This window comes from Dicentrarchus labrax, unplaced genomic scaffold (assembly GCF_905237075.1).
Source record: "Dicentrarchus labrax unplaced genomic scaffold, dlabrax2021, whole genome shotgun sequence".
NCBI lineage: Eukaryota > Metazoa > Chordata > Actinopteri > Moronidae > Dicentrarchus > Dicentrarchus labrax.
In genome coordinates, this window is record NW_026136721.1 from 17,934,046 (window position 1) to 17,950,329 (window position 16,284).

At 39.3% G+C, this 16,284-nt stretch overlaps 1 protein-coding gene across 1 annotated transcript; it reads right to left on the reverse strand.

The window, feature by feature from the left end:
• Positions 1-2,551: 2,551 nt before the first annotated feature.
• On the reverse strand, positions 2,552-12,040 carry LOC127355105 (voltage-dependent calcium channel gamma-4 subunit-like). Its single transcript, XM_051385595.1, has 4 exons — positions 11,428-12,040; positions 5,985-6,068; positions 4,441-4,581; positions 2,552-4,288 (listed from the first exon to the last, which is right to left on the reverse strand). The coding sequence occupies exons 1-4, from the start codon at positions 11,648-11,650 to the stop codon at positions 3,726-3,728; spliced, it is 1,011 nt and encodes a 336-aa protein (XP_051241555.1). The 5' UTR covers positions 11,651-12,040; the 3' UTR covers positions 2,552-3,725.
• Between the last annotated feature and the right edge of the window lie 4,244 nt (positions 12,041-16,284).

Below are 16,284 nucleotides of genomic sequence, written 5' to 3' on the forward strand. Positions count from 1 at the left end.
TCTATAATTCTGCCCATTTATATCAATGAGGGTAAGCTAAATAAACAGAAGGAATGTTTTTGTATAATGCAATACAGATCAACAGCAGCACAAAACCATCCTCCAAAACACAATTCAATTAAAGCTTACCACTATAACCTTTCATGAAGGTAGGGTTAATTGGAGTACTGTTGTATTTGACCGCATTAGGCAAGTCACTAAGTGTACCTAAAAACTGGCAACTGAGTATTATTATTTCACTTAAGTCCTCAACTGAAATAGACAATGTAAATATGACCATAGAGGGTTGAATGCAATAATATTATGGAGCACAGTTATGGGTAAAATGACTTAAAAAATAATAATACCTCCGCACCAATCTCACAATTATTAACTTAATTATAAAATGCAGACTTTCTTTCGTCAGCATTCTGACACTGCAACACAGGACTGAATATTGTGTCACTGGGCCCAATTCTCCTATTTACCAATTTACCATTTTTTTTATCTTTTGTTTAATCAATCTGGTTGGTCTAATATCATACACACTTCTGATGGTTATTTGTAAGTAATGGAATTATAACAAAAGCTTGAATGCTTTTCTTGCAACAAATATAATAACATGCTACTTATTGTTAAATTTGTCTTTTGTATTCTTGACATCTAACTTTGCTCGTGTTTATGTGTGCTTGTTAATGGTTAAACTGTAGTCTGCAGACATTGTAAAATAATTGGATATATTACACTATGACGATGATGTCATTATTCATGTGTCATAGCAGATGAAAAGGGTCTAACGCCAACTGCTGCTGGCTAAATCCAGTCTTAGCACAGTGACAGATGTCATGCTAATGGATGCCTGTGGTTCCTGGATTGACAGTATGGCACCGATATCAACAGGGAGCGAGGAATCAGGCCCCTTGCTGGGAGAAACCTCAGCCATTTTAATTTTTCAAATAGAACTTTTATAGAGGAGAGAGCAAGCCTGTGGAGATGGGATCTCCCAGGAGGAAATCGCATCTGGCTTTCACATTATCCTGTTACCTCCAAGTACATGTTGTTCTGGTAAACTGTACGAAGATCATATAATATTAAATTAACTTCTGATGAAGTAAATCCTTCATATAAATAAAGAAAATGGCTATATGGTGTGTAATATGTTGCTCTCACCACTGGTGACTTTGATTGATTGATTGATTGATTGATTGATTGACAGTCACACATCAGTGGTTTTAGAAAAGTAAAATAAGCACAGATGTGATGTTTTTTCCCGTTTAAAAAAATAAATAATTATCTGTGTGTGGAGATTACTTTTTACAAAGATTGGAAGAAAATCTAATATAGTAATATATATATAGTGTCAGCCAATGACTCCATTCATTCAAAATATATTCTTAATTTGTATAAAAATCATTGTAACATTTACACCTGCCAATTAGATCCATAATTATGTTGTAAGTCCAACCAATAGCCTTCGTCTTCCTTGACGTATGAATTATAATAACTACATTCAAAATATCTTAGAGTAGCTATAAATTCTAGCTGCTTTTTAATTGATTTTCAAAAAAATAATCGTTTGCTGTAAATGCTGTCTTATTGCATTGGGTGTGTCTGATGAAGTATAAACTTGTTGCTGAACCATTTGTCACAAGGGGGAATCAGGTTACAAAGACAGAGCCTGAGTTGAGACCCAGAGTGTCATTTTATCCATCCTGCACAGTGAGGTACCGATGCTAACAAGCATGTTGGCTAGTTCTGTGACTGCAGGGAGAGGTGACCCTGCCATTTTCCTCTCAATTACTGGAGGAAGCATTTCACTGGTGCACAACAGGAGGGAAAGGGAGAGGGGGGTGGCTTTATTGTGGGTGTAAATACCAGTGAGGGTCCATGGCATTCAAATTTGCAGGGCTTAACAGCATAGGCGATGGACAGAGGAGACGAGTGAAGAAGAATCACTCAAATTCAGGGCTGGAATGGGTGACAAGGTCATCAGACCAGTTTGGCACAACAAAGATACATCACATGCATGCAGAATGAAAACAAGTCTATTCCAATTCAAGTCTTCCCCCTCTCCACTTCAGTGACTTGAATGTCAACTATAACTGCCTGGGAAAGCAGAGACTTTGCAGAGACAACACACCATCTCATGGCACTGTGTGTATAAATACGCATGGCAACTGCCGTGACACTCATTCACAAACCAATGAAACAAATTAAACCAATTCCAGCTCCTGCTAAAAATATTCAACTGGGATACAAACCATGAAGCTGACATGGAACCCAGTCAAGTGAGCACCATACCAAGAATGAGTAATTTGTACTTCTACTAGCCCTCCACACACATACAACACACACTTTGCTCCAGCTCTTGTTTGGAGAGAAGCTTTTTGAAGTCTGGATGAGCATTTGGGAGCCAGTTAGTTCAGTCAAGCATTAAGTTGGCTGATGCCGATTTCTTTTAACACGCTGTGGTTGCACGACTGTTTGCCACTCAGTTTCATTGCAGAGCATAACAGGCCCATCAACTCCGCATCATTAGCTTAATACTTCCTCTTTAAAGAAAAGCTGATAGTTTAGTTCATATTTTATTATTTAACTGTAATTACAAAGTTGTGTTTTGAAGAATTTGCCTCCCCAGTCACTATTTAAGATAAGTGTTCTTTAATTCTGATAAAAAACACAATATTTAATATATATTAAGAGTCCTGACCAAGGTTTCTTTAAGGGCTTATACATATAGTTTTTTTCCTCATCACAAAAACACTGTTGTTATCAGACCTAAACAAAGAAAATCAATTTTAACTTGACACAACATATACAACTATACATTTCCCCCAACTTGCAATTTAAAACCCAATTAATACAACACATAGTCCTTCATAGGGCTCATAGAAGAACTCACAAACTCTTCAATATGAGATTGGAAACAATATGGGATTCTCTAATAATAGCAAATACCCTTAATGTCCACATGCAATAGATGTTGGCAGTGTTTCAGAGGCATAACAGACATTTCACATACTGTAACACACATTTATCACATATCTCACATACAAGCTTGAGAGAGGTTATTGATATAGGGTAAAAGTATTTAAATGGCAGTTCAGAAGGCTTAAGACTATTAAAGGTGTACAGATTAAGTTAGCACCAGTTGTGTTAAATTACAAACACAATACAATAATACTCAAACAGTCACATAAATCACTTAATTTTAGCAAAAAAAATTGCTGACAAACTTCTTGTCTCAGAATATAAGAAATATGTTCATTTCAAAAACACTATACAGCTATTATAGAAGTAAAACATCATTACCTGAAGGTCAATATTCATAATCTTTATTATATTGAGCATCATATCTATAAAAAGTTAATTATTTTATCAGGCAAAGAATACCAGTACAGCCTTTCTGTAAGAGCAGGGGTCACTCACACATATTGGGTATCACATTTTAGTTTTAAACTCTTCAAATATTGCTACAAAATGTCAGCATCCACTTTTTAAAGAAGATACTGAGTCATATCATAAAAAGTTGTTTTGATATCACTTTTCTTCTTCCTTCAAATGAAACACAGATTGGCACTTTTCTGTCACAGAGGGATGCAAGGAAAACAATTTTGAGCTCTGACCTTTCAACATCGCTGCTGCCTGAACAGCCCCGGGGGAGGAAGTGTCCTTTCTTATCAACAGTACAATATCTAATGTGTCCCATCAAGCTTATTGTTTCACACAGCAATAAACTCCTGACCTCACACCGGCGTGGTCCTCCTGTTCACTCCATCTTTTAGATCTTTCTGAAAGCAGTTGTGGACTTGTAAAAACCCAGAGTCCCTCTTTGGACTGTAGGGCCCTGCAGTCGCACTTCCACCCTTCAGAGGGTCCCTACTGAGGGCATACAGGGATATATCTCCCATTGGCAAACCCATCCCCAACCCTCCTCCTCCTCCACCACCACTTCCTCCACTGATCTTCATCCCCACTGGGGAGGGCTCGCGGGACGGGTCACTTGACCTCGAACTGGAGCGTGAGCGCCTTCGTCTGTAGCGGTAACTTGGGATGCGAGAGTATGGCGAAGAAGAGGAGGTGGTTTTGATGAAGTCATGTCGGGCTCGGAAGCGCGTCTCTTTGTTTTTCTCAATATATATGTTGACTGCGAGAACACCCACTGATTCAGCCACGATGAAGGAGAGGGCGCCAAAGTAGAAAGACCAGCCGTAGTTGTAGTGGTTCTTCTTGTCCTCGTCTTTCTTGTCACTGGGATCTCCCGCGTTACTGGAAATGTAGACAATGATGCCGATGATGTTGCTCAAACCTGAAGAAAAATGAGAAGGAGAGAAGGACAGGAGATGAAGAGAATTAATTGGGAATTTGAAAGAAAAGCCAATGGATGTAAAAGTACAAAAGTGGATGATAATGTCTCCAGATTGTGTGTTTATCTACAGTATACTGTCAGTCTCGTCCTACCTGCAGCCACAAACAGGATGCCAGCACTTAGCACAATGTTGTTCTTGTTGCTGTAGACGCGTCCAACCCCGACACACAGGCCACCCAACATCAGCAGAATGGTGCTGAGAATGGGGAATAGGCTTGATGCACGCACTATACCTGTTCATAGGAGAGAGACATACAGTGAAGCCTTCTTGTCAGTGTGTATGAAGAAATACATCCCTTTGAATATATAAGATAATGGCTGGGGAGCATGGCCTTTGTTAATATTTAAACTAAAGAAATGGTAATTAAAGAATTAGTCATAGTATTAGAAATAATGTAATTGTTATCGTTAATACAGTAGTACTGTAGTAGTAATAGTCTGGGCAGTATTAGTAAAAGAAGCAGAAGTTTATTCATTCATTCACCATATATTACTTATTAATAATTGATAAATATTCACTTGCTTTTCGCTCTGTTTTGGTTTTCACCAACTCTGAGGAGAATATCTGGATCTCTAAATCCTGTACTGTATTTACCAGCTACTCAATTTTGTCCGTCTGCTGTTTGGTGCTGGGCATTGATGTACATTTTTTTTTATCAGAGCTGGAAAAGGGATTGATAAGAGTGTTGAAATTGAACCAAAACAGTAAAGTTGTCGATTGTAAAACTGAAACAAATGGCTTAAAGGCTCTAAAATGCTCCATAGAGCGGACAGGAACTACAGAGTCCGGTGATAAATTAGAGTTTTTTCTTCACTACTCCTTTCACAAGAATTTTGTCTAGCAAAGGTGTTCTTCCAAAAGGATTATAAAATAGAATTAAAGAAAGAAAAAAAAAAGAATATGGGTTTTCTTATCCTTTAAACCAAGGGGAGGCAAACTGTGTCAAAAACAAGTATCCTACTATATGTACATGTTTCTGTTCCCATGCCAATTGAGGGCATTTCTGCAAAGATTAAGCTGAAAATAAATGCTAAAAAAAACAATATGTGACACAACACATGTAGTATGAGAGGAATGCTTCCAGGGATACTAAGGCCCAAATAACAGACAATCCTGCCTTTCCGTGACACTAACCAAGTGAGTGCAGGATTTAATTTCCATGAGCTTATTGAAATTCATCAATATAGACAACAGCAAAGATGGTAACAGTTGCTTTGGGGCACAGGGAATCAAACTAGAAATCAAATGTGATATGCAGAGTGAGAGTGATCTAAAACCTCAAGCAAAATGGATAGATTGATTGAACTGTAATAACCTAGACTACCCATAGTTTTTAGACAATTTTCAGTGTAACCGCTCGAGTGACAGGTCTTCGTCAAACTACCTTGGTCAAATGCGAGATATGTTCTTACGTGGATTATGTTTTAGACCAGCCCTATTGCTCACCAGCCCACAACACACTTCATCATCTCCATAGCTCCAATTACTGTCATGACATCAGGCTTTTTATGGGGGAGGGATACAGATGTCATGACACATTAAGTACCCTTGTGATAACTCCATTGCCACATGAGGGAAAAAAAGGAAAGATTAAGGGTTGACGTGTTTGAAGATGAAGAGGTTGCAATGACTTACGTAAGATGTACTCAGAGCTGTCTGTATCGTAGTCGTTATCCTCTGGAAAATGATTGATCCGAAAACAGCTTCCTTTGTTGATACCTGCAGAGAAGCCAGAAGCAGTTTGAATGTAACTGATGGTAGTAACAGCCTGTGCAGGGACAAAATGACAACAGTTAAACAAAAATACTGTGTCTTTATAATGGGGTTGGACATGAGAGGCTCCAAATAAGATAGAAGGTACAAAAAGAACAACCTGTTGACCATCCACTGAACCAAACTGAAACTTTTATGATCCTGAGACAAATAAGTTATAGAAACTCTATAAAGTTTCTTTTTGGTAAAGAATTTCTAAGCTAGTGCTGAACTGTCTCGTTTTCACCTCTAACCATGTCAGAGACCGTTCGAGGACAGGCTGCTGTGGATCTGAGGTTCTTAACTTCTCAAGCCCTCAGGCACCTTCTATTCAAAGACCCAGTCTCTTCACTGAGAAAATCTTCCCTCCACTTTTAAGAGAATAAAACATTGGAGCATTATGAATATTGAAAGGTTAGACATTAGAAGTCAAAAGCCTGATTTTTGCCGTATCCTGTCATTTCTGCCTTTTCTACTGCGCTAGTTGTTCTGGAGCCATGCTAGACACTTAGAAACACCTGATGATGTATCAATGTAAATGCATCATCTGTATAAAGCATATGTCTAAAAACATAGTTTTGAGTTTCTCATATACTTCAATAAACTGTAAAAATATAACAGCAGGGGGCGCCCTGGTAGGTCACCTGGTAGAGCGTATATACCATGTATCAAGGCTGAATCCTTAGCACAGTAGCCCGAGTTTGACTCTAGTCCAGGCACTTTGCTGCATTTCTTCTCTCACGCCTGCCTTTCCTGTTTCTCTAATACTTTACAATTGGCAACCAAATAATCCTATTACTCAATTCAAACCACACTGCTGTTGGTTATGTCTTAATAAATTATTACTTAATTTAAATTAGAAATTCTAAATTGCTGATGTGAAAATAAGTTCTAATCAACAGATTGGAAAAGCCCATATATTCAAACATTTCTTGCCAACCAAAGGTTAGACTTGTTTGAAGTGTTCAGATAAACTGCTGATTATTTCCTCCACGCCAGCAGCCAGTCCTAGTGCAAGTTCTGTCAGATAATGTTATTCAAGAGGAATTAAAACATTATTTCTCTTCTAACCTGAAAAAAGAAACATACTCTGCAGCAGATTTGCTTGATTTAAAGGTACCCTGTTAGGTTTCTGACCACTAGTAGTGCTATGGGGCAATTTTGTTATGAGCAGGTCAGCCTTTTGTTTGCACACACCTGCCAAAGGTTTCACACTAAAGGCCTACCACTATTTGACAATTGACAGCAGTAATACGAGAAAGAAAACATAGCAATGTGCCAGCAAAGGTAAGGAATAAGAAACTAGCAAAACTTTAAAGCCACTTTACTGTATGTTACAGTCCTATCTGTGGCTCACTGTTGACATTCAACCTTTCTTAAATGTGCTATTGCAAATAGACAATAACATTTCTGTGATGTCTGGGGTTTTTGAGGCGGCGTTCACTGTTTACTGTGGGTTTAGCCAGTGGTTTGTTGTGTTCCTGCTACAAAATACAAATAAGTGTGAACATTAGCTGATTAGTTGCAATCACAGGCTAATTCTATCTATGGCTTTATGCATCCTGGTTAGCATAGCCTCTGGCTAAATGGCATTTTGTTGTAAACAGCTCATAGATGAGTTACAAATTTTGTAGTGGAAATGGCTCATGTGCTAGGAAATCCATTCACCACGTTTGTTAGGCCATGAGGACACGTAATGTGTTTTGGTGACAAATGCTGAATGTAAACAAAACAATGGTTGTTTACACACAGCACCGTTACCATGATTCTTACTTATTATTGTGACATGATTTCCTTCCAGCCATCAGCGCAAAATTCAATGTCACATTTGTCTGCTACATTTTTATGGTTAATGTCTGAGACAGCTGGGAAAGAGAGTGAAAGGAAAGCAGAGAGAAAGTGATGAAACATCCTTAACAGCCGAGACTCAGTCTGCCTTCACTGACTCCACTCTTTCAACCTCACTCTTTCAGTCTCTTTCAACTCTCGTTGTTTTCTACAACACTCTTACCACTATCATGTCTCATTTCTCTCCCTCCTGTGTTCTAAACTGTTTCCCTCTTCAACCCTCTCTCAGCTTTATTTTGATCTTATTATGGACCAAGCACACTCTTTGGATCGAAACAGAAGCACAATCATTATGTCCATACTGGGTGTGTGAGTGTATCTTGCATGTATTTTATATTTATAAGATCAGTGTTTCACTGGCATTGGCTATTTCTTTCTTATTGTGTGATCCAAAAAGTCTAGGAAAAAATAGTTACAGGTGCAGGGTAAAAGATTACAAGAGAGAATCCAGAAATTAAAAGTTTTCTTTTGTAAGATGAAACAAAAAGCGAAGATGTAAAATGATGGTATTAATAAATAATACACAAAAGGCCAGTGAGTTAATGATCAGAGGAATGACGGTAAGAAAGATAGAAGGAGAAGAGAGAAAGAGAGGGAGCTCAGTAGGGGAGGTATCTCCCCAGAGCCCATCTGTCTGAGAGACCGGAGCCCATCTTTTATTACTCAGCATAGCTTCACCATGACAACCTCCCCCGGCAACCCAGAATCACATTTCTAGCTTCGCTTCTCAGAGGACGCCTTTGACATCTTACTAATGCATTCACCAGACTAACACACGCACACACACGTACACACACGCGCGCGCACGCACACACACTAACAAAGCCACGAGACAAGAAAGCAGAAAAAGAAAAAAACTTGGCGAGGCGGTGGCTCACAGCAAATCAGCAGGATTTGTCCATTTAAAGTCTCTAGCACTCCACTCCAGCATGTTCAGTGAACAGGGGTGACTTGCTTAAGTGAGAGTTCTTGTTGTTTCATTTCAGCATGACTGGCTGCAGAACAAGACCTCACTTTGTTTCCTTTAAAAGCTCATTTGCCATCATTGCTCACCTTCAGTGAACCTCCTCCTTGCTCTACAAGACAGAACACTCATACAGATGTCTGTCTGGCACATAGAGACAAGCATAATTCCTTCTACAGGGTTAGCCAATGTGTCCCCAGGGTTTACCCATTATTTATGTCACTCATTTGATCTAATATAACTGGTTCGACTCCATGTTGTTCTTTCTTCCTGGAAGAAATTATCCCTCAACTGGAAAGTAAAATGAGTGTTTAATTATGTTTTAAAGCAAATCAACAACAAAGGGAAAGTATAGGCAAAGTACGAAGGAAATGAAATAATTACTATTATATTTTGACAGTTGAAGAATGCATTTGGAAAAACAGGGTGCAACCCAACTTTAGGGAGATTATACAAATTGCCCATATGTTTAGGCACTCTGATGATGTTCAAGTGATTGGATGCCATTAACTTTTTGACTTAAGCCAAAGTCAGATACAGGTGTGCCACCAGAGGCCAGTGAAATTGAAAACAAAGTGAAAGTGTGGCAATAGTGCTGATGTATGTGTAAGAGAAAGAGCCAGATAAGTTGTGTTAGTTTTAGTTTCAGCTCTGCATGTAACACACATCCAACAATGTGAGCCGGGAAAGAGAAGATGGCGGAAAAGATGACAGATGTTTAAAGAACAGTGAGTGCTGCATATCCCTTCTGCCGATGATACTCTCAAGGGTTTGAGGGGAGAGAAAGGGAATGTGTCTTTTGAATACCTTTGCAGGAAATCCATAAATAGTCATGCACTTTTTATTTAAAGTTCCAGTAAGAGTAGTAACCGTGCAGAGCGAAAGTGCAGGAAGTGTGACTTCTGTAATGGCATATGAGACAAACCTCTAGGCAAGTGTTGCCTCTTCACTTGGACAACATTGTCAATTTGGAGATAAAACAAATTCCCTTTACTAACTTCACACATCGCAATCAAGTATTCTCTTGTGATCAATAAGGTAATTGTATGTCAAATGTCATAAAAACCATAAGGATTTTTTCTGATAGTATACCACATTCTGTGATTTGATTATCATTAATGTCGTGATATGAATTGATCCATTACAATGCAATCATAGTACAGTTGTTTTTTCCCTCTGTGGTTGCAATTGCAACATCTCTTTGGCTGCAAGACATGATTGAGCATGAGTACCACCTACAGGAAAGTGTGGAAAAGCTGATCACCTAAATTCTGCAGAAACCTTCAGTCGTTGTGTTTAATACTTTACAAGTCAGAAACTGAGTATTTTCTAGCTTACAGTGTGTCACGATTGGCCCCCTCCATCTGAGGTTGTCTTGTAAATGTTAAGTTATTAATTAGTTGTGCCTCGTTGGGATTTTAGTTAAAAGGAAGAAAATCCTTCAGAGTGGAGATTTCAGCACCAGCAGCAGTGGACAGCGCCACAACAGGAAGGACTGATGGAAGACGTCACTGGTGCCACGGGTGGCTACTACCAGATGAACTGATTGATTTCATGTTATGTGTACTGTCCATTATTATGTTCCTCGTTGTTTATCAATAAAGTACAAGGGGGGGAAAAACCGATTGACTTAATTGATCCGGATTCTCTCCAATGATGCAGTCGCGCGCAGTGATGTGCAGGAAGCCCAGCCCCAAAAACTCCTCAGGCGTGTATGTCAGGGAACATGGATACGCAGAACTGCTGAGAAAATGCTGCCAGGATTTCATGAAGCAAGTCAGTTTATTGGGAAAACGCTACTTTTGTAGCTGAAACATATTTCATCAGTCAAAGCAATTTTATGGAAGTAGTTGCCAAGCAACAGGGTCGAGTTAATTAGATAATTAGGAGGAATCCTTCAATTATTACTGGACAAGCTACATTTCCTGTGACAAAATGTAAAACATAAAAAAGCCATTAGATTTGGCTCTATGTCACGATCTACATATTGAGACTCATTTTTCAAAATAAATCATTTACAATAGAAACTGACGCTAAAGTAGCATTACACACGCACATCACCGCCTTTGCGCGCAACGAGCAGTAGTAGTAGAGCAGTAGTGTACAATATCATGCCCACAATATTTAATGCTACTTAACGCATTTATCAACAGAAAACACTGATGATGATGTTGCACCCCTTAGTTTATTTCCATTTTTGGTGCTTCGTCACACACCACACAAACAACCACTGCAAATTGCCATATACTTTTTTCCACAGACGTTTCGATTATTTTCGCTCGGAGTGCCCAACAGGAGCATTCATTTAAATCTAGTTTAATTTCACTGACAGAACATGTAATCACTATTTGATCACACCAAACATATTGTCACCTCCGGCCGTAAAACAAACAATCAGGAGATCAGCTGGCTCATCATTGAGGGAAAAATGCTCACCTGTGCCATTAAGCACTTGGTATGTCACCAAAAAAGTTTGTGGAATAACGGTTACTAACTTATTAGACTTTGTTTTACCTTCGACACAGCAGATCCTCCACAGCCCGGAGTGCGTCAGGTCGCCTCTGACTTTCTTAGTTTGTATCTGGGTCTCGTCCGTGGTGGCATTAGTGGTGTTGCAGATGTACGCGCGGGAGTAAAGCCAGTAGTCGGTGCCGATGGCGATGGTCATGAGACTGAAGGCGGCGAAGGCCCCCACGATGGCCAGCAAAGTCTGAACCCTTCGGTCACACCATGCCATGGCGTCTCATAATGTGTGGGTCCTCCACAGCAGCTTACGCACAGGGCGAGGAGCGCATGGTGCCCATTATCATGGCCAGAGGAAGAGCTCGCGTCTCGCGGGTTTTCCCTCTCATCAAGCCAAGTCTCGATCCTTAACTGCTCGATTAGTGCTCCTCTTCCTCCGAAACTTCAGTCGGAGCTTTCGTTGAATTCCTTTGAGTAGACTGGACATATCTCAAAGGCTGCTACAGGTGGAAATTGGATACAATATAAAATTGCTTGAACAAGTACACTTTTCTGATCAAGTAAAAGGAAGGTTTTTTTTATCGATCATTGCTACCGCTTCTTTACTGTTTACTACTAGTCAATATTTAACTGCAAGCTGCTGTTTAACAAAGGATGCAGCATCGTTCATTGAGACCACACCTTCCACGGCTGTAGCCAAGCCAATGGGAAACGGTCGTGTGAACAGCTGCTGGAAGATTAAAATATCAGACCTACACTAACATGTACAGTAATGTTAGAGAGCAGGGGAATTAAGCAACTGCATATGAGGAGGGGAAAAAGCGTTAAGGGTTTGAAGTTTTACTTTTACAATTAAGAAATCAACTCACCCATATACAAACACACATACACACAGAGAGCATACACACATAAATGTGCATGTAGTTCAAAAACTGTGTTTCAAATGTTTTCCAAAACATCCAGAAATCAAGCAAAGGATAAAAACACATCATCACTGACAGTACACTGGAGATGAGAGAGATTTGATTTGTGGCTGAACTACTGTAGCAGTAACTTTAAAGAAGTTGAAAGCTTCACCACTGATGAAATGTTTCTTTAAAAAAAATCCATCAAAACCCCTTTGAAGTTGGAGCAGTCTTCTTGCAAGATAACCCAGCTCATAAGTAGAAAAGTAAGACATAAATGTTCACAATCAAAAACTGAGTCTAACCTCAGAGCCTGTCACTTTAAGCCCCGGGCTGTTTGCAGTTGGGGGGTCATTTTCTGTGGAGTGATCATCTTTTTCACACTGACATGGAGGAGGGAGATAGAGAGAAGGGGGGGAGAGAGAGAGAGAGAGAGAGAGAGAGAGGCAACCAGAGAGGGCCTGCAGGGTTTGGCCGCTGTGTGTAGCGTACTGTCCAGTCTCTTGGACTGGGAGCCTCATCCTCAAATCCCAGGGTCTGAGTCACTTCCTGGCTCCTGCAAAGAGAGCAGAAAGAGTGCAAAGAGTCTGTGTCTGAATGTGTGTGTGTGTGTGTGTGTGTGTGTGTGTGTGTGTGTGTGTGTGTGTGTGTGTGTGTGTTACCTATTGGGAACATTTTCTGGTATATTTGTGCCACATTTTTGTCATCAGAGTGGGCTTAACCCTCAGTTTGTGGCTTGAGCTAGAATATGTCCACTGGACTTCAATCATCAGAACAAAAGAGGTGAGTTTGGGGGTGTCACAGCATGAGCATGAGGCTGGGATGCAACACTCTGGTACATCTACATCTAAAAGAAATAAAAATGCCTGAAGTCCTAATTGGGACATACAACACTGAGCATCTCTTGTCATTCCTCGATGACCTCTATGAAAGGCTTGCATCAGGTAAGAAAAAAAAACAACAAGGGAGTCAGAATCCAGAGCGTTTTGTATTTGTATAGGACAATGTATTAGGGCCAGACTAAGAGAAAAATATATATATATTTTTTGGAAATTACAAGAATAAAGTCATAATATAACGAGAATAAAGTCATAATATTTGGTCTACGAGAAAAAAGTTGTAATGTTACGAGAATAAAGTCGTAATAATACGAGAATAATGTAATAATAATACAAGAAAAAAAAGTCGTTTTAATGAGAGAAAAAAGCTTCGATAGAGTTATGAAGATCTGACGTGAGCATCTCAACCAAACAGCAGCCTCAGTCTGAGCCCAGCAGCCGCTGTTTGTGTCAGTCCTACCGTACAGCAACAGGTTAGATAACTTATTGATCATTTCGTCGTTAAACAGTTTTGCTGGCTGAGCCAACAGGCTGACAGTTCTCATAAAATCACTACTTTATTCTCGCAATGTTATGACTTTATTCTCGTAATTTCCACAAAAAAGTTGTGTTAGTATGGCCCTAATACTCCGTTGTAGCATTTCCCGTTTCTCTTGGAGAGCTGTTGGAGAGATATGGCAATAAGAGGGTTTGGATATGTGTTGTTTTATCTCTGGACCTACAAGATTGAAATTGTATAGGCAAGTACAGCTGTGTATTCCTTTAATGCATGTTCTGAGTTGAAATTATCATAAAAACTACATAGATTTTATGTCTTTTTATATAATTTTTTCAAAGCCTTTTGCTTTACACTAAACTCACTATAATGCAGTAGGGAAGGTCATGAGATAATATAATATTCTGTTTATCTCTAGATGAAGAATACGTTGCAGTGAACATGCAAACAAGCTGCACATTCTCCTAAATGACATTGTGATACATTGTTATAAAACTGACAAAAAGGACTGAATTATGAGACAATTTATAAGTGATTATACTGTTGTGGAAAAAAGATCCAACTTGCAAAAGATAGTAGGTCTCTTTAGACTGTAATGTGCAGAGTGATATGATTGCTCAGTGCTCATGATGACTGTAGTCAGCAGCAAAGATAGACAGACATATTTTCATTTTTCTTAAATATGAACATATTTTGGGAGAATTAAAAAAAACACTCTTGTGCACCACAAATGGCTAAGTTTACAATCAATATACTACAGGGTCATTAATTAATCAATTATTAAAAGAAGACTGAGCAACTGTACAGCTATGAATGTCATGAATTTGAATTACAGTAGAGGAAACATTCATGCTCATTGATGAGTGAGGATTCAAAATAATGAGCATTTATATCTCTGTTCTCTTGCTAGTCTTACAGCATTGTTCAGCGATGAGATGAAGCAAAGACACATGGATACTGCCTGCTGCACCTGGGGGGAGAGAGAGAGAGAGAGAGAGAGAGAGAGAGAGAGAGAGAGGCAACCAGAGAGGGCCTGCAGGGTTTGGCCGCTGTGTGTAGCGTACTGTCCAGTCTCTTGGACTGGGAGCCTCATCCTCAAATCCCAGGGTCTGAGTCACTTCCTGTCTCCTGCAAAGAGAGCAGAAAGAGTGCAAAGAGTCTGTGTCTGAAATGTGTGTGTGTGTGTGTGTGTGTGTGTGTGTGTGTGTGTGTGTGTGTGTGTGTGTGTGTGTGTGTGTTACCTATTGGGAACATTTTCTGGTATATTTGTGCCACATTTTTGTCATCAGAGTGGGCTTAACCCTCAGTTTGTGGCTTGAGCTAGAATATGTCCACTGGACTTCAATCATCAGAACAAAAGAGGTGAGTTTGGGGGTGTCACAGCATGAGCATGAGGCTGGGATGCAACACTCTGGTACATCTACATCTAAAAGAAATAAAAATGCCTGAAGTCCTAATTGGGACATACAACACTGAGCATCTCTTGTCATTCCTCGATGACCTCTATGAAAGGCTTGCATCAGGTAAGAAAAAAAAAAACAAGGGAGTCAGAATCCAGAGCGTTTTGTATTTGTATAGGACAATGTATTAGGGCCAGACTAAGAGAAAAATATATATATATTTTTTGGAAATTACAAGAATAAAGTCATAATATAACAAGAATAAAGTCATAATATTTGGTCTACGAGAAAAAAGTTGTAATGTTACGAGAATAAAGTCGTAATAATACGAGAATAATGTAATAATAATACAAGAAAAAAAAGTCGTTTTAATGAGAGAAAAAAGCTTCGATAGAGTTATGAAGATCTGACGTGAGCATCTCAACCAAACAGCAGCCTCAGTCTGAGCCCAGCAGCCGCTGTTTCTGTCAGTCCTACCGTACAGCAACAGGTTAGATAACTTATCGATCATTTCGTCGTTAAACAGTTTTGCTGGCTGAGCCAACAGGCTGACAGTTCTCATAAAATCACTACTTTATTCTCGCAATGTTATGACTTTATTCTCGTAATTTCCACAAAAAAGTTGTGTTAGTATGGCCCTAATACTCCGTCGTAGCATTTCCCGTTTCTCTTGGAGAGCTGTTTATAGTCCATCCAAAGATGGACATATTCTTGAACCACACAGATTCATTATTTTCCTCACAGAGGTGGAAAGTTTATGACCACCAGCACCATAATCAGATATCCTTCTTGGACACAATGAATGCTGAATATCACATTATCTGCAGAAGCTTTCCAGGGATGGATCTGTGCATTACGAGAACTTCTGGACAGGGTTGACTAACACTGTTGTATTTCCACATCTGTAGCTATCCTAAACAAGTATGGTAAATGGACCTGTACTTGTATAGAGCCTTTCTAGTCTTCCGATCACTCAAATCACTTTTACACTACACGCCACATTCACCCTTTCACACACATTCACTCAGTGATGACAAAGCCAATAAGAGAGAAGGACAAGTAGAGACAAAGGCACACAGCAATAACAATAGATACAACCATTATAGTAGAAGTGACTATTTATGATGATGACGATGATGATGATTTTTCATTTTGTATTGCATCACTGGAATTACTTTAGTTTAATTTTGTGCTTGTGTGTGATCCTTAGATGTGTAATAGATGTGTTTTAGTTGCATTAGTGCACTTTGGATGTGAGTATCACTATT

Excerpts from the sequence above, each read along its gene's own strand:
- LOC127355105 (XM_051385595.1), bottom strand. The coding sequence starts at position 11,650 with ATGGCATGGTGTGACCGAAGGGTTCAGACTTTGCTGGCCATCGTGGGG. Across the intron at positions 6,069-11,427 it reads GAGGATCTGCTGTGTCGAAG|GTATCAACAAAGGAAGCTGT; the intron begins GTAAAACAAAGT and ends GCTTCTCTGCAG. Across the intron at positions 4,582-5,984 it reads CAGCTCTGAGTACATCTTAC|GTATAGTGCGTGCATCAAGC; the intron begins GTAAGTCATTGC and ends TCCTATGAACAG.